This window comes from Bufo bufo, chromosome 3 (genome assembly GCF_905171765.1).
Source record: "Bufo bufo chromosome 3, aBufBuf1.1, whole genome shotgun sequence".
NCBI classification, from domain to species: domain Eukaryota; kingdom Metazoa; phylum Chordata; class Amphibia; order Anura; family Bufonidae; genus Bufo; species Bufo bufo.
In genome coordinates this window covers 125,198,216-125,216,279 of record NC_053391.1, presented here as the reverse complement: position 1 = coordinate 125,216,279, position 18,064 = coordinate 125,198,216, and the positions used below count along the sequence as shown (strand labels likewise).

The window sequence follows — 18,064 nt, the reverse complement described above, 5'->3', positions numbered from 1 at the left end:
CTTAATCAGGAATTTCACAAATGGGAAACCTCGATAGCCCCAGTTGGGTCTTATATGCCATTCTATATTTCCGTTAGTTAGTATCCTATACATTACTAGTTTTTCAAACCTGCCCTCATGTTCCATTTATATTCAGATCATTCATAATGACATACAAATTGTTGGGACAATAAAATGAAAAGCTATATGTCCCCCTTTAGGTAAACGATACCACATATAAATATGTGCATTGCGTGGCATTCAGTATTAGAAAAGATAGCATATGATACAAACCTGGTCTACATAGATCGCTCCCTTGAGATCAACAGCAACTCTGCTGCCTTTCAGAAAGTTGGACACAGGAGTTACACCTGAACATAAGACAAAATATTAATACGTTATTTTTCTAATTTGTATATTTTTTATTTTTTTTGGGGGGTGGGGTTATGCATCAACAATCAAATCTATAAACCAGCAACATCCCAAAGCAACCAAACATTTGTTTTCTTACTCTGACTTAAGCTGCATCTTAAAGACGTTGTCCAGAGTTTTGGTACTGATGGCCTAACCTCACTTCAATGGAAGCAGCAATACAGTTACCAGTTCCGTCCAATACACAATGGATGGAACTGTGTAATTCCGGGCGCCAGAGCTACAAGGTAACAGGTGATCGGTGGGGTTGCGGAATGTCGAGCCCCCACCGATCGGATATTGATGACCTATTCTGAGGATGGTAGATGAAGAGAGGTAGCAGCACCATCTCCAGTGAATCCTTTATTGGACGGATTCACTGGAGATGCTGCCGCTACCTCTCTTCATTTACTATATGGTCGACTGCTGAGGATCTGCGGTCGTGGCTCGGCTTTTGCATTACCGGTGTGGCCATTTATGTCCGTGGGTGCTGCTCTACAAACACTTGTCTACTATTCTGAGGATAGGTCATCAATGTCAGGAACCCTGAAAACCCTGTGCCCGTAAATACTTTTGTAGACATGCCCCTATTTAAGTCATGGGTTTAAAGGGCATCTGTCAGCAGGAAACTGGCTGACCTGTTACATGTGCGCTTGGCAGCTGAAGGCATCTGTGTTGGTCCCATGTTCATATGTGTCCGCATTGCCGAGAAAAATGTTCTAATATACTAAAATGAGCCTCCAGGAGCAAATTTACTGATAGATGCTCTTTAACTAGGAAGGAGAAAGTTATAAAACAACCAAAAGCCGCTCACTCAGTCATCTGGGCGTTGCTACAGTGATGACTAGTCATGGTGCTCCAGTTAGCACACCCATCCTGCAACTTTGCTGACAGGTTCCCTTTAAATGCAGGCTGGTTTCTGTGAAGCAATCAGATTTCATCCCTTTTAATAGATAACCTACCTACTCCAGCAACCACCACATCAGCAGGAAGATGAGTTCCATTTCTCAATACAACCTCTTTTACCTGGGAACAATAAATTATTGTCAGGTAAAGTGATCCGGCTTCAGTATGCCAAGACATAAAAGAAAAACTAAGCAGGTGATAAGACATGCATATCACAATTGTGAATAAGCTTTCTTCTCTACCATGTCTTCGTAGGTGATCATTATTTAGTGTTGACTTTTTGCTCAGAGTACTGGTCCCCGGAGGTTGTATGGAGCCTTATTTTTAGGCAATGGTCCATAGGGAAAAAAAACGTATGCAGATTAGCTCATTAGGCGTTTTGACCCTCCCAAAGCAATTTATAAACCTGCTGAAAGATTGCGATTGCCCGATGAACAAGTGTTTGCTCGGTGTTAGAGGTGTCTGCATACAGGGAAAAGAACCTCTGGCCACATGCCAGTTTGAGCAACCATTAGATTGTGTGTATGGTCAGCTTAAAGAGGACCTTTCACCTGAAAATGCAAGTTAAACTAAAGATATACCCTTACTTGCCGGCCCCCGGTGGTGCTTATTCAGTTCTTTATTTTGCACTCAGTGCCCCCGTTTGTCTGCGGTGCCCCACCGCAATATTTCCCGCATTCTATGCTAATGAGCCATTCGGCTCAACTGGGCGGGCCTGCAAAAGTTCTCCCGGGCGTGTCTTTCTTCTCCCTGGCACGGAGCGCATCCAATTAGCGCGCTCCGCTCTTAGCCAGGGAGAAGAAGCTCCAGTTCTCGCGAGAACTAGAGCGATTTCATCCATCCTGAGCCGCCGCCTCTGACGCTGCTCCAATGCTCGCCGCGGGAATCCAAGATGGCGCCGGCTCTGGATGGATGAAATCGCTCCAGTTCTCGCGAATCTCGCGAGAACTGGAGCTTCTTCTCCCTGGCTAAGAGCGGAGCGCGCTGATTGGATGCGCTCCGTGCCAGGGAGAAGAAAAACACGCCCGGGAAAACTTTTGCAGGCCCGCCCAGTTGAGCCGAATGGCTCATTAGCATAGAAGGTGGGAAATATTGCGGGGGGCATTGCGGACAAACAGGGACACCGAGTGCAAAATGAATAACTGAATAAGCACCACCGGGGGCCGGCAAGTAAGGGTATATCTTTAGTTTAACTTGCATTTTCAGGTGAAAGGTCCTCTTTAAAAGGGCATCTGTCAGCAGATTTGTACATATGAAACTGGCTGGCCTGTTACATGTGCACTTGGCAGCTGAAGATATCTGTGTTGGTTCCATGTTCATATGTGCTGAGAAAAATTAAGTTTTATTATATGCAAATGAGCCTCTAGGAGTAGCGGGGTGTTGCCGTTACACCTAGAGGCTCTGCTCTCTCTGCAACTGCTGTGCCCTCTGTACTTTGACAGGGCCAGGTTTGATGACGTTTTACTGCCTGGCCCTGTCAAAGTAGAGAGGGCGCGGCAGTTGCAGAGAGAGCTGAGCCTCTAAGTGTAACGGCAACACCCACGTTGCTCCTAGAGGGTCATTTGCATATATTAAAACATCATATTTCTCAGCAATGCAGGCACATATGAACATGGGACCAACACAGATGTCTTCAGCTGCCAACAGCACATGTAACAGGTCAGCCAGTTTCACAGGTACAAATCTGCTGACAGATCTGCTTTAAAAATTTCATTTTAAAACATTTATCACTCATCTACTGAATAGGTGATAAATGTAAAGTTTCTTGGGGTCCAACTGGTGGGATCCCACCAACTGCTATACCAAGGGACCATACTCCCTCTAGCCACACAACTGAGCCAAGGCGTAGAATGAATGAAGCAGGGATTGAGCACACGCCCTCCAGCATATGTCCTCCTGCTAAATTCTGAGTCTTTGTCTGCGATAAAGACAGCGCTCTTCTGAAGACTTTGCTCCTCTAGGTAATAACAAGTTCGCAACTCCAGCGAAATCACTTCATAGCCTGAAAGGGCAATGCTCAAGAACCTGGAGACCCAGAAATGCAATCTTATGACATGGTCCAAAACACTTCAACAACATCCTATAATGTGTTATATATATATATATATATATTTATTTTCTTTTTTTTCTTTTTCATAAAACTACTTCTACTAGATCATCTCCCAAAAGCTCATTAGTTCCGAAATGAAAGCAAATGCCAGCAGCACTTCATCCAAATGTGGGCGACAAAAAAGAATTGGTCTACAAAAGAGCAATGGAAGACTACTGATGATGAATGGCCCTACTGGCCCTTGTGTGATCAGGGCAGGGGTGGACTGGCCATAGACCCTACAGGGAAATTTCACAAAGGGACAATGTCCAGGGGGCAGCTCAAGCTGTCCTCATGACCGCCAGCCAGGTACATAATGATCTGATGCTTTCAGCATTAATGTAGGAGCATCGGGCACTTATGCAACTGGCCAGTGACTGCAGGTCCCTCCTAAATTAAACTGTATTATCCTCAGGACGACAATACAGATTCATACTGTGGCATGGGTGGCAGTGTTCTGTGCTGCACTGTGCTGAGGCAGTATTTGTGCTGCTCTGTGGTATTTCGCCCTGTTGGGGAGGTATTTTGTGTTGCACTATGGTATTGCAGGCCAGCCTACTTGTGTTGCCAAGCCTTCTATCACTTTGGACCCGCCTACAACCCGCCTTTTACTTTTTTTTTCCCAGGGCCACTTTAAGTTCCCAGTCCGCCCCTAGATCAGGGCCTCTGTCAACTTCTTTACTTATGTTGAGAAAGGACACAGTTATATATTAAGTAGCATGTGCTATGAAAAACTGAAGCAGGCAAAGTGGATACCCAAATTAAAAGGGACAAACAGGGTTTCCACTAATGCAGAATAATAGTTTTTGACACCCGCAATGTCAAAATCACTTCTCTATACACTAAAGTTTACAATGACACCACAATAACAGTATGCTACACGTTTGGGAGCAGGATATATTATCTTTAAATACATCTATGGACTCCTACCTGTCCATCATTTCCCTGGATCTCTCTGGCCTCTGTCCTCATGTAAAATTTCACTCCACGTTCCATCAGCAGCTGTAACAGAAAAAAACATAACAGGTTAAGACAAGTACAAGGTTCTGCTTGACACAGAAAGCTATAGTTTGAATGAGTTGATGCAGAGCTACACTGCACAATGCACTTTTAAGGCCCAAAATTTTAAAAAGCAACAAACCTACCAATATACTAAACTTACCGATTCTTTGCTCGCCCACTGCTTGTGTCCTCCTCTATATCATAATGACGACAGATCAGGTGCAGGCAATTGCTGACCACAGTAGTGAAGTCACTACGGATGGGACGTCACTGCCGCAACCAGCAACTGGCAGCCAGAGTTACTAGGCATCACTGGGTACCAGAGGTACACAAGGAAGGCCTTGGGGGGGGGGGGGGGGGGGTGGTTCACAGACCAGTCTGACAGGTAAGTATATGGGAATGTTTCATTTTTACATTTTGGGCCCTTAAAGGGCATCTGTCAGCAGTTTTGTACCTATGAAACTGGCTGACCTGTTACATGTGTGCTTGGCAGCTGAAGGCATCTGTGTTGGTCCCCAGTTCACATGTGCCCGCATTGCTGAGAAAAATTATGTTTTATGCAAATGAGCCTCTAGGAGCAATGGGTGTGTGTTCTGCCTCAGATCTGCCTCTATAGAAGCCACCGGACCTCGGTAGCAGTTGCTACCGGGCCCAGGAGCCTGAGGGGGCCCAAAGACCCTTGTGCCACATAAGACACTGGCATTATAGAAAGTGCATACTGGTCAATTTACACATCTGGCTGGAGGGAAGGGGTTAGGTTAAGAATTTGGCATGAGGGGGTGCCCTTTCAATGTTTGCCTCAGGCGTCAGGAAGGATATGTGCTCCCCTGCCCCTTGCCAACAAGCACTGAGGGACGGGGGCCCAAGCTGAACTCTTGCACCAGGGCCCATGAGCTTTTAGCTACGCCCCTGGGTACAGTAGATAGTGGTAAGGTGATGATCCCCTCAAGAGTAGCGGTGAGATGACAGTCCACCTCAGAGGTAGTAGTGGCATGACGCCACGTGGGTGGCCGAGGTCCGGTGGCTTCTATAGAAGCAGATCACGCACTCACACAAGTGAATGACAGCCTGCCACATGAAGGGGAGCGTCATCCTACTGCTTACTGCTTTACCTCTTGTGTTGTATATACAGTACAGACCAAAAGTTTGGACACACCTTCTTATTCAAAGAGTTTTCTTTATTTTCATGACTATGAAAATTGTAGATTCACACTGAAGGCATCAAAACTATGAATTAACACATGTGGAATTTATACATAACAAACAAGTGTGAAACAACTGAAAATATGTCATATTCTAGGTTTTTCAAAGTAGCCACCTTTTGCTTTGATTACTGCTTTGCACACTCTTGGCATTCTCTTGATGAGCTTCAAGAGGTAGTCCCCTGAAATGGTTTTCACTTCATAGGTGTGCCCTGTCAGGTTTAATAAGTGGGATTTCTTGCCTTATAAATGGGTTTGGGACCATCAGTTGCGTTGAGGAGAAGTCAGGTGGATACACAGCTGATAGTCCTACTGAATGGACTGTTAGAATTTGTATTATGACAAGAAAAAAGCAGCTAAGTAAAGAAAAACGAGTGGCCATCATTACTTTAAGAAATGAAGGTCAGTCAGTCATCCCGAAAAATTGGGAAAACTGTGAAAGTAAGGGCTATTTGACCATGAAGGAGAGTGATGGGGTGCTGCGCCAGATGACCTGGCCTCCACAGTCACCGGACCTGAACCCAATAGAGATGTGCTAAGCATCTCTGGGAACTCCTTCAAGACTGTTGGAAGACCATTTCAGGTGACTACCTCTTGAAGCTCATCAAGTGTGCAAAGCAGTAATCAAAGCAAAAGGTGGCTACTTTGAAGAACCTAGAATATGACATATTTTCAGTTGTTTCACACTTGTTTGTTATGTATATAATTCCACATGTGTTAATTCATAGTTTTGATGCCTTCATAGTCATGAAAATAAAGAAAACTCTTTGAATGAGAAGGTGTGTCCAAACTTTTGGTCTGTACTGTACTTGAAGGTAACGTTATCTGCCCAAGCACAATCGTGTCACTTACTATCATATGGAAGTTTGAAAAATGACAATACATTGATCGGCAGACAGTCAGTAAAAATTATAAAGTGTCACTATTGCTACATGATATTACAAACAGATTGACACAACTGTTATGAACTGACCAAGACAACGGTCACAAACTAAGGGAACTGTTTGTATAACCAGGAATTGACACTGTTTTGCTTAATCAAGAATTGACACAGGAGCTAAAAATATTTACAATCAATATAAAAACATCAAAGTTGATACATGGATACATATGGGTAACTAGCTGATGTAATACATGTCCATCTAAATTTCTGAGGATAACCTATGCCCCTCAGGTATCTCCTCATACCACGTGTTATATAGAGGGAAGTGAAGGGAAACAAGGAACCCCCCTTGGTATATTTAGTGTGTTTAATGAATTTCAATTCATTTTATATAATAGTTAATTTATGGGAGAGGCTTAAAGGCAACAGACGAGGAGAAGCGCTTACCCCTGACCTAAGCTGGCTGTGTTGTGCCGGGAGCCAGGAGCGAGGGTAAGCCTAGCAGTGGGCGTACCCTAAAGGGAGTTTGAAGAAAAAGGGGGGTGTGAACAGAAGCGCCCTGAGGGAGCTGGGGGCCGGCGCTTATGAAGGTCAGACGCCCCTCCCACAAATTCAGGCTGACTTTTCAGCCTTCCAACTTGTATGTATTTGTATACTCTTTCTTTTTTATAGTCTATATTTTTTTAATTAATAAATGAAATATTTGAATGATATGGATAAGGTTTCACTGGATTCCTCCAAGTGAAGTGTGCCTGTCTACGGTTTTAAAATGTAGGCTACTTTCACACTCACGTTTTTTGTTGATCCGTCATGGAACTGCAAAAACGCTTCCGTTACAATATTGCAACGGATGATGAACGGATCTGGTTGTATTATCTTTAAAATAGGGAAGACGGATCCGTCTTGAACACCATTGAAAGTCAATGGCGGACGGATCCGTTTTCTATTGTGCCAGAGAAAACGGATCAGTCCCCATTGACTTACATTGTGTGCCAGGATGGATCCGTTTGGCTCCGCTTCGTGAGGCGGACAGCAGAACGCTACAGGCAGCGTTTTGGTGTCCGCCTCCTGAGCCTCCTGAGCGGAATGGTGACTGAACGGAGGAAAACTGATGCATTCTGAGCGGATCCATTTTCATTCAGAATGCATTAGGGCAAAACTGATCCGTTTTGGACCGCTTAACGGATCTCACAAACGGAAAGCCAAAACGCGAGTGTGAAAGCCTTATTGATATTATATAAACAGGGTGAGTCATACAGCCAGAGCACCTTATACATAGTGAAAAGGGAGGTGAGCTACCCAGCTGAAATATTTATTTATTACGTGTCTTATTCTTGTCTGTTTTGCATTGTTAGGCATTGTTACACCTGATCTGCATTTTGTGGACCGCAAAAACACATACGGTCGTGCGCATCTTTATACCCTCTAATGTCCTTCCAGGGCAGCTCTAAAGAGGCTGCACAATCAGTTTAATAAAGGTATTTTTTTCTGAAGTATCATCACTACGTCATACATTGCCCACCCCAATCCATTTGGACATACAGTATACTTTACTTTGAGAGACGCTGGTCCTGTAATGCACTCAAGGAAACAGGATCATCTCAAATGTTGATTTAATTAAAAGCAGAATTCTCATGCATGTCAAATATGAGGGTGACTCCCTGGATTTCCTGCTATTTGCCAAGTTCTCTCCCTTTCTGAGCTCAGAAATTTTAACAGATCAGTCCTCGTCCGCTGTTTATTTCTGATTATATCTGACAAGCCACGAGGACAGATGAGAACAGCTTGTAACGCTGGGTGATGAGGACACATCGCATAACAGCAGAAAAAAAAAAGGAAGCACTTGATGTGACCGGATTTTTACAGCATGTCGTGTGCCGCTATTTCTAGTAATACACAAACTTTCTTTACCATGGAAAAATGACATCAAGGAACAGCTATTGTTCCCAGGAATTAAGGAAAATGATCTGTTATCACCTTTCAGATGACTCAGTAGTTACCACTGAGAGCTAGTGACGTGGAAGCTTTATTTTATAAAACTTAAAAAAGGGGTTCGTCTGGGAATAGGATCGGCTTACTTTCCGGAAACCACCCACATCTGTCAGTGGGCTATATCTTGTACTGCAGTTCAGGCTCATTTATTTTAAATTTGAGTACCAGCCACAACCCACGGACAGACGTAGTGATTAGAGATGAGCGAATCGAAGTTGACGAAGTGGAATTAGATCCAAATTTCAGGAAAAATTTGGTTCTCACAGAATCCGAATTTCCTCACGCTTTGTTGTAACTAGAGTTGAGCGGACACCTGGATGTTCGGGTTCGACGAGTTCGGCCGAACTTGAAAAAAGGTTCGGGACCTGAACTTGACCCCGAACCCGAACCCCATTGAAGTCAATGGGGACCCGAACTTTTGGGCACTAAAATGGCTCCAAAATAGTCTTGGAAAGGGCTAGAGGGCTACAAAAGGCATCAAAATGTGCTTAAGAGCATGGCAACTGCTCTGCAAACAAATGTGGATAGGGAAATGACTTAAAATAACATAAAATACAGAAAATTTCAAAATAACAATCTGGATCTAGGAGTAGGAGGTTGAGGAGGCGGTGGATGGGTGGATGTGGCGGTGTAGGTTGACATGGCGGTGTAGGTGGAAGCGGCGATGAGGAGGAATAGGTAGCCAACACTGATTTGTGTTATTTTTAAATTGGGGTATCCCCCAAAATATTGGGACATATAACAAAATAAAACAAAGAATAAGTGCACTTGAGTACAAGAATGGATGGTTGAGGCTGGTATAAATGTCTATTCTGCACAAGGTACGGACAAGTCCTGTGGGATCCATGCCTGGTTCATTTTAATAAACGTAAGCTTGTCCACATTGGCTGCGGCCTGTGATAATGCTCTCTGCCGTGCTAAACACACGTTCACACTATACACTGGCTGCAGGGCAGGTCAGCACCTCCAAGGCTGACAAAGCTTTTCCACATTTGGGTCATGCTAACCCTGCCTTCTCAGGTGCTGGCGGTGCCCCAGCTGCGTTGGCGACCTCTTCCTCCTCCTCTGCCTTCGCCTTGTGCCTCCACAGTGCCCCCGCTGTCAGGTGGGAATGCCATCATCAGCATGCGCTTTTAGTCGCGCATCTTCTGATCAGTAACAGATGTTTTCACTAAATTTAGTTCCCTGTCAGCAGAGCAGGGGTTCATTCACGGCAAAAGGGGGTTCATGTCACCCAGCAATAGAACAGAGGATTTTGAGAGAACGAGGCCGATGTCACCCAGGCACAGCAGGGGTTCATTCACGGCAAAAGGGGGTTCATATCACCCAGCAATAGAACAGAGGATTTTGAGAGATTTAGGCCCCTGTCACCCAGGCACAGCAGGGGTTTGTATACGCCAAAAATGGTAAAATGTCACCTGACAATTGAAAATAAGAATTTTTTCAATTTAGGGCACTAAAATTGGCATTTTTTGCATTAAAATGTCTCTGAAATAGTCCTAGAAAAGGCTAGAGGGATGTAAAAGGAAGTAAAATGTACTTAAGAGCATGGCAACTGCTCTGCAAACAAATGTGGATAGGGAAATAAAAAAATAAAAAATTACAAATTATTAACCTGCAACTCAGAGAAGGAGGTGATATGGAGTCGGAGGTTGAGGAGGCGGTGAATGTGGTGTTGTAGGTGGAGGCAGCAATGGAGGAGGAGGAGATAGCCAGCAATGTTATTTTATTTTTATTGGGGTAGGTAGCCCCCAAAATATTGGGACAAATAAAAATAAAATAAAAAAAAGAATCATTGCACTTGACTTGAGTACAAGAATGTATGTTTGATGGTGGTATAAATGTCTATTCTGCACAAGGTACAGACAAGTCTTGTGGGATCCAAGCCTGGTTCATCTTAATGAACGTGAGCTTGTCCACGTTGGCTGTGGACAGGCGGCTGCGCTTGTCTGTGATGATGCCCCCTGCCGTGCTAAACACACGCTCAGATAATACACTGGCTGCAGGGCAGGCCAGCACCTCCAAGGCGTAAAGGGCAAGCTCAGGCCATGTGCCCAATTTGGAGACCCAGAAGTTGAAGGGGGCAGACCCGTCATTCAGTACGTGTAGGTGTGTGCACACATACTGCTCCACCATGTTGCTGAAATGCTGCCTCCTGCTAAAACGTTCCATATCAGCTGGTGGTGCTGGTTGTTGTGACGTGCAGACAAAGCTTTTCCACAGCTCCTGCGCGGTGTGGGGTTTGTCCCCCAAACAGATAAGTTTTAAAACTGCCTGCTTTCGTTTACCCCTGGCTGTGCTGAAGTTGTTGGTGATACGCTGACCGGATGAGGAGCCGCTAGAGCAGGGGTACTCAACTGGCGGACGGCGGTCCAAATACGGACCGCGGCCGCCAGTTGTCCGGACCCCGGCCATCCTTTAGAGCGCTGCTCCTCTCCTGCACACTGTGCCATGCAGGAGGAGGAGCTTACCGGCGCACTTCCACCTGTCCCACAGCGCAGTGAGACAGGGCTTCCTCCACATGTAAGCGCTCCTCCTCCTGCACACTCTGGCAGCTCTGCTCAATACAGCGGCGGGGCACAGGAGCTGATAGTTCTCAGCAGCGCAGGAGGAGTCTCTCCCTCCCCCTGTGCTGCTGCTGTCCCCGCCGCTGCCAATAAGAAGAGGCAGGAGGAGGAGGGGAGGGGCTGTGGCCACTGCGCCACCAATGAAGAAAACTGACCTGTATTACAAATACAGGAGGCGGGTGCTGGAATCAAATAGCCGGCACCCGACCTCTGTGACAGGGAGCTGCGATCAGCTGCAGTTGAGTTAACCCTTCAGGTGCGGTACCTGAGGGGTTAATTGTAGCTGATCGCAGCCCCCTGTCACAAAGGTCGGGTGCCGGCTATTTAATTCCAGCACCCGCCTCCTGTATTTGTATAAGAAACGTTGGTGGCACAGTGCGCCCCCCCCCCCCCAGTATAAGAAACATTGGTGGCGCAGTGCGCCCCCCCCCTTCCCCATTATAATAAACATTGGTGGCTCAGTGGGAGGTGCCAATGAGGGTTAAAAATAATAAAATAAAATTAACTCACCTCCTCCAGTTGATCGCGTAACTACCGGTCTCCAGTTCTTACTTCTTTCTTCAGGACCTGTGGTGACGTCACTGAGCTCATCACATGGCCCATTACCATGGTGATGGATCATGTGATGAGCTCAGTGACGTCACCACAGGTCCTGAAGAAAGAAGTAAGAACTGGAGACCGGCAGTTACGCGATCAACTGGAGGAGGTGAGTAAATAATTTTTTAACCCTCATTGGCACTGCCCACTGCGCCAATGTTTATTATATTGGGGGGGGGCGCACTGCGCCACCAATGTTTATTATACTGGGGTGATGGGGGGGCGCACTGCGCCACCAATGTTTATTATACTGGGGTGATGGGGGGGCGCACTGCGCCACCAATGTTTATTATTTTGAGGGGGGCGCACTGCGCCACCAATGTTTATTATATTGGGGGGCACACTGCTCCACCAATGTTTATTATATTGGGGGGCACACTGCGCCACCAATGTTTATTATATTGGGGGGCACACTGCGCCACCAATGTTTATTATATTGGGGGGCACACTGCGCCACCAATGTTTATTATATTGAGGCAGGGCGCACTGCGCCACCAATGTTTATTATACTGGGGTGATGGGGGGGCGCACTGCGCCACCAATGTTTATTATTTTGAGGGGGGGCACACTGCGCCACCAATGTTTATTATTTTGAGGGGGGGCACACTGCGCCACCAATGTTTATTATATTGAGGGAGGGCGCACTGCGCCACCAATGTTTATTATACTGGGGTGATGGGGGGGCGCACTGCGCCACCAATGTTTATTATATTGGGGGGCACACTGCGCCACCAATGTTTATTATATTGGGGGGCACACTGCGCCAATGTTTATTATATTGGGGGGCACACTGCGCCACCAATGTTTATTATATTGAGGGAGGGCGCACTGCGCCACCAATGTTTATTATACTGGGGTGATGGGGGGGCGCACTGCGCCACCAATGTTTATTATACTGGGGTGATGGGGGGGCGCACTGCGCCACCAATGTTTATTATTTTGAGGGGGGGCGCACTGCGCCACCAATGTTTATTATATTGAGGGGGGGCGCACTGCGCCACCAATGTTTATTATATCGGGGTGATGGGGGGGGGCGCACTGCGCCACCAATGTTTGTTATTTTGAGGGGGGGCGCACTGCGCCACCAATGTTTATTATATTGAGGGGGCCGCCAGACGAAAAAGTCGGACATGTAGTACTTTTAGTCTGGCGGCCTCTCACCGTGCTGCGCCGTAACTCTGCCCCCATCCCCATTATAGTCGATGGGCACAGAGCAGCGGCACGGCGAAGTAGTGGCAAGATGGATCTGACAGGGTGAGCAGCCTGTCGGATCCGTCCTGCTGCAAGTGTGAAAGTACCCTTACTAATGAGCGCTTCCATCATGGAACGCCCATTAGTACAGCCTTTACCTCCACCGCTACTTGTGCTAGTAAAAAAAAATATATATTACGGCAGTGTTTCCCAACCAGTGTGCCTCCAGCTGTTGCAAAACTACAACTCCCAGAATGCCTGGACAGCCTTTGGCTGTGCGGGCATGCTGGGAGTTGTAGTTTTGCAACAGCTGGAGGCACACTGGTTGGGAAACACTGTATTACGGTACCTCCACCTCCATTTGCTCACGCTGTGGAGAACACTCCCTGCTGACTAGAAGCTCAGGACAGGACCTACAAGACTTCATCACGTTGGAGCACCGGTCCTGAGCTTGCAGTCAGCAGCGAATGTTCACCGCAGCCAGGTGAATGCAAATTATTTTTTATTTTTTGCAAAAGCAGAGAAGGGGGGCACTAATGGGGGCAATACTCTTACTGGGGGCACTAATGGGGACATTATTCTTACTGGGGCACTAATGTGGCCATTACTAATTCTGGGACTTACCCGGGCGCTCCACTATAACGTCAGAGCGCCCCACGCGCATGTATCACATGATCGCATGGCATCTTTACTGTTGGCGTTCAGCTCGGACCTTCACCTGACTGCAGACCCTGGTATGTGGACCTTTAATAAAACTAGTTGAGTACCCCTGCGCTAGAGGATGAGGAAGCAGAGAAGGAGGACGCAACAGGAGGCAAACTGAAGCGCCCTGCAATCCTCGGTGGTGGAAGGACATGTGCCAAACTGCTATCCGCCTCAGGCCCAGCCGCCACTGCATTTACCCAGTGTGCTGTTATGGAGATATAACAGCCCTGACCGTGCTTACTGGTCCACGTATCCGTAGTCAGGTGCACCTTGCCACAGATGGCGTTGTGCAGTGCACACCTCATTTTGTCCCCTACTTGGTTGTGAAGGGAAGGGATGGCTGGCCTTGAAAAGTAGTGGCGGCTGAGTACGACGTACTATCAGTCTCCACCAGACGGAATGACAGCATTTCAAAGGCAAGTAATTTAGAAATGCTGGCATTCAGGGCTAGGGATCGCGGGTGGGTAGAGGGGTACTTCCTCTTCCTCTCCAGCGTTTGGGATCTGGAGAGCTGAACGCTTCCGTGTGACATTGTGGAGATGCTTGGTGACCCAGGTGTTGGTGTTGCTGGCAGATCCTCTGTTTGTGGGGTGCCAGGTGGCACTATCACTCCAGAGGTGGATGAAGAGGCCGCAACTGCAGCAGAAGAGGAAGCAGGAGGAGTCAGAGACCTTTCTTGGTTTTTGAGGTGTCTACTCCACTGCAGCTCGTGCTTTGCACTTAAATGCCTGGTCATGCAGGTTGTGCTCAGGTTGAGAACGTTTATGCCTCGCTTCAGGCTCTGATTGCACAGCGTGCAAACCACTTGTGTCTTGTCATCAGCACATTGTCTGAAGAACTGCCACGCCAGGGAACTCCTTGGAGCTGGCTTTGGTGTGCTCGGTCCCTTGCTGCGGTGGGCAGTAGGATGCGTACTGTCTAGAGGACGGCCGCTCCGCTTTTGCTGTGCTGGTGGCTCTGTGCGACCACCGCCTCTTCCTCCGAACTACATCGGTCACTCGCATGACCTTGATTCCATGTGGGGTCGAGGACCTCATCGTCCTCCACATCATCTTCCACCCAGTCTTCACCCCTGACTTCCTTGTCAGTCTGCACACTTTCGAAAGCCCCAGCAGTTGGCACCTGTGTTTCGTCATCATCCGAGACGTGATGCGATGGTCCTCCCATGTACTCATCTTGAAAAATAAGTGGTTGGGCATCAGTGCTGCAGGTTTTGTCGCCTACTCGCACCTGAGGAAGGGGTTTCACTTGTGCGTGTAGCTGGCACAGATCGACCACGTTCTCTCCCTGCAACAGGAGCTCCACCAGCAGCACCACGACGCTCTCCTAATATTTTTTAAATTTAGGATCTTGCCCTAAATGGGTGTTTAATTAATAGTAGAATAGAACGACAGTATGTAAAGGGTGTATCTCACACGGCCTGAACCAGACTAGGCCTCAATAAAAGATATTTTTGCCCAAAATGGCTGTATTTCAAATGGCAAATTCAAAGCCCTGTATGTAGAGATAGTATCTCAGAGGGCCTGAACCTCTGTAGGCCTGCAGTAAATATACAGGTTCTTCTAGCTGTATGCCAAAATCATCAATATTAAAACAAGAAAAGGCTTGAACTACTTCAGTTGTGTGTAATGAATCTAAAATATATGAAAGTCTAATGTTTATCAGTACATTACAGAAAATAATGACCTTTATCACAATATGCTAATTTTTTGAGAAGAACCTGTATCTTTGCAAAAAATGGCTGTATTTCAAATGGCTGAATCAAACCCCTGTATGTATAGGGGAGGATCACACACGGTCTGAACCAGTGTAGGCCTGAAGTAAAGATTTCTTTGCACAAAATGACTGTATTTTAAATGCCTAATTCAAATCCCTGTATGTATAGGGGGGATCTCACACGCCCTGAATCAATGTAGGCCTGAAGTAAATATATCTTTGCACAAAATGGCTGTATTTCAAATGGCTGAATCAAACCCCTGTATGTATAGGGGGGGGGGGGGGATCTCACAGGGTCTGAACCAGTGTAGGCCTGAAGTAAATATATCTTTGCACAAAAAGGCTGTATTTCAAATGGCTGTATTTCAAATGGCTGAATCAAACCCCTGTATGTATAAAGGGGATCTCACACGCCCTGAATCAGTGTAGGCCTGAAGTAAATATATCTTTGCACAAAAAGGATGTATTTCAAATGGCTGTATTTCAAATACCTAATTTAAACCCCTGTATGTAGAGGTGGTATCTCACAGGGCCTGAACCTCTGTAGGCCTGAATTCAATATTGGTGCACCAAATGGCGGTATTTAAAATCGCTGAATGTAACCCAAATGTATTAAAGGGTTTCTACCACCACATTTTGACCTAATTAGCTGTCAGACACTAGCGATCTGCTAGTGTCTGCTCTACCTAACCATGCTATTGTAATTCCTTTCTCTGCAGCGGTTACCCTAAAAAACGTATGCAAATGAGCCTCTGGGTGCTATGGGGGCGTCTTTTCAGCACCTAGAGGCTCGTCCACTCACCATTTCTGCCGCCCAGCGCGCTCCAGCCTGCCCCTCTCCTCTACATTGACAGCCTATTCAGGCGCAGTGAAGATTCCGGCGCAGGGAGACAGTCACTGCGCCTGCGCCGAATACAGAAGCACACGGCACAGGCGCAAGTAGGCTGTCAATCATAAGGAGAGGGGCGGGCTGGAGTGTGCTGGGCGGCAGAAATGGTGAGTGGACGGAGCCTCTAGGTGCTGAAAAGACGCCCCCATAGCACCCAGAGGCTCATTTGCATACCAATAAAACTACGTTTTTTAGGGTAACCGCTGCAGAGAAAGGAATTACAATAGCATGGTTAGGTAGAGCAGACACTAGCAGATCGCCAGTGTCTGACAGCTAATTAGGTCAAAATGTGGTGGTAGAAACCCTTTAAGGGTGTATCTAACAATGACATCTGCATCAAAGGCTGCCAACTAAATTTTTTGTGCCCAAACGACTGTTTGTTTAACAACTGAATTTGACAGCAGTATAAGCCTGGAAGAGTTTATTATTCAGAAAAAAAAAAAAAAATGTCTTAATTGCCGTTCAGTGGTGATGTAACATTGTACTACAGCCATTTACGTGGTGTATAAAAAGGAAATATTTGTATGTCCCATTAGCCGTTCTGCAGTGAATTGAGAATAAGTCTTAATTGACCTTCTGCGGTGAATTGTGATTGTTATTTTTATTTAATTTTTTTGGGTGAGGGGGGAATTCATTAATAAGAAAAATAAATAAATAAATATATATATATATATATATATATATATATATATATCTTACTTCACCGCTGAATGGCAATTAACATTGTACTACAGCCTTTTTTGGGGGGCATTTTAATTTTATTCTTTTATTATACAGTATGTCTGACAGGTGACAGGCCCTTCCAATTGAAGGAAGCAACCCAGGGGTGCTTGAATGGTTGACTCGGTCTTCAACTTCGTCACAAGTGACATTAGACACCCCCAGCCAGGCCCTGTGCACCCACCTGTCCTGAACTTTCCTCTGTCATTTTCAGTTCCCTCAGCGTGAGAAGTATTATATGCCGTAGTATCGGCTCTACTTTTCAGCGAGGACGAGCTACTACAGGACAGTCGGCAGCTACTGCTCAGCCAAGATCTGGAGGAGACATCCACCTCTTCCTCCGGTAGGCGGGCAAGTAGTGATGAGGAGAGTCGCGTGGGAGCAGGTGTTGCAAGCGGTCAGGCTCCTGGCCCTAAGACCATTGAGAGGGACATCAGTGACGTGCAGACAGTAGTGGATCATGATGATGATAATGTAGCTGATCGCACTTGGGAGGCGGGTGAGGGGCTTCATCATCATCATGAGAAGAGGTTGGCAGCTTGCGCGTGAGGCAGCGGCTGAGCCAGCAGGGTGGTAGCATGGCTATGAGTCAGCAGGGTGGCAGCAGTGAGAGGTCCGGAGCCAAACATGCCTGGGGTAGACCACCCGCTTTGCAGGAGCCTACCGGCCTGGAAAGTAGCAGTGCAGGGGTTCATGGAGGCAGCGGTAGCAGGCAGTCAGTTCGGAGTGTTGGGGAGGGGCGGGGGGGAAATGCCATACTCGGCGGTGTGGCAATTTTTTATTAGGCCGCCGGAGGAGGTGAACATGGCCATTTGCAGAATTTATGGGCAGAAGGTGAAGCGTGGCCAGGGTGCCAATGTTGGCATCACAGCCCTGCGTCAACACATGCAGAGTCACCATGAAGTGGCCTGGGAGAAGTGTTGCTCTGATGTGGTGGTCCAGCCTGCCGCAGCACCTGCTGCATCACCCAGTGGCACACACCCAATTTCATGCAGTCAAGGCTCCACCACCTCAGCCGAAGGGAGCTGTGTGTCCTTCCCATTATCTGAGGGTCCTGATGCTCCTGCTCCTCCTACTAATCAGTCATTCTGTCAGCATTCGATCACCGAAGCGATTGCCAAGAGACAACAGTATGCATGCACTCATCCATTGGTGCAGAAGCTGAACATGCTCCTGGCCAAGTTGCTGGTGCTGCAGTCCCTCCCTTTCCAAGTG

At 46.8% G+C, this 18,064-nt stretch overlaps 1 protein-coding gene across 2 annotated transcripts in view; it reads right to left on the bottom strand.

The window, feature by feature from the left end:
• The window catches only part of LOC120994759 (apoptosis-inducing factor 3-like), a 198,809-nt gene that overhangs the window by 51,967 nt on the left and 128,778 nt on the right, over window positions 1–18,064 (bottom strand). For both annotated transcript variants that reach the window (XM_040423553.1, XM_040423554.1), the window contains 3 exons: window positions 4,316–4,387; window positions 1,353–1,416; window positions 274–350 (listed from right to left, as the gene is read on the bottom strand). In XM_040423553.1, coding sequence (XP_040279487.1) covers window positions 274–350; window positions 1,353–1,416; window positions 4,316–4,387 — 213 coding nt within the window. The remainder of the gene's footprint in view (window positions 1–273; window positions 351–1,352; window positions 1,417–4,315; window positions 4,388–18,064) is intronic.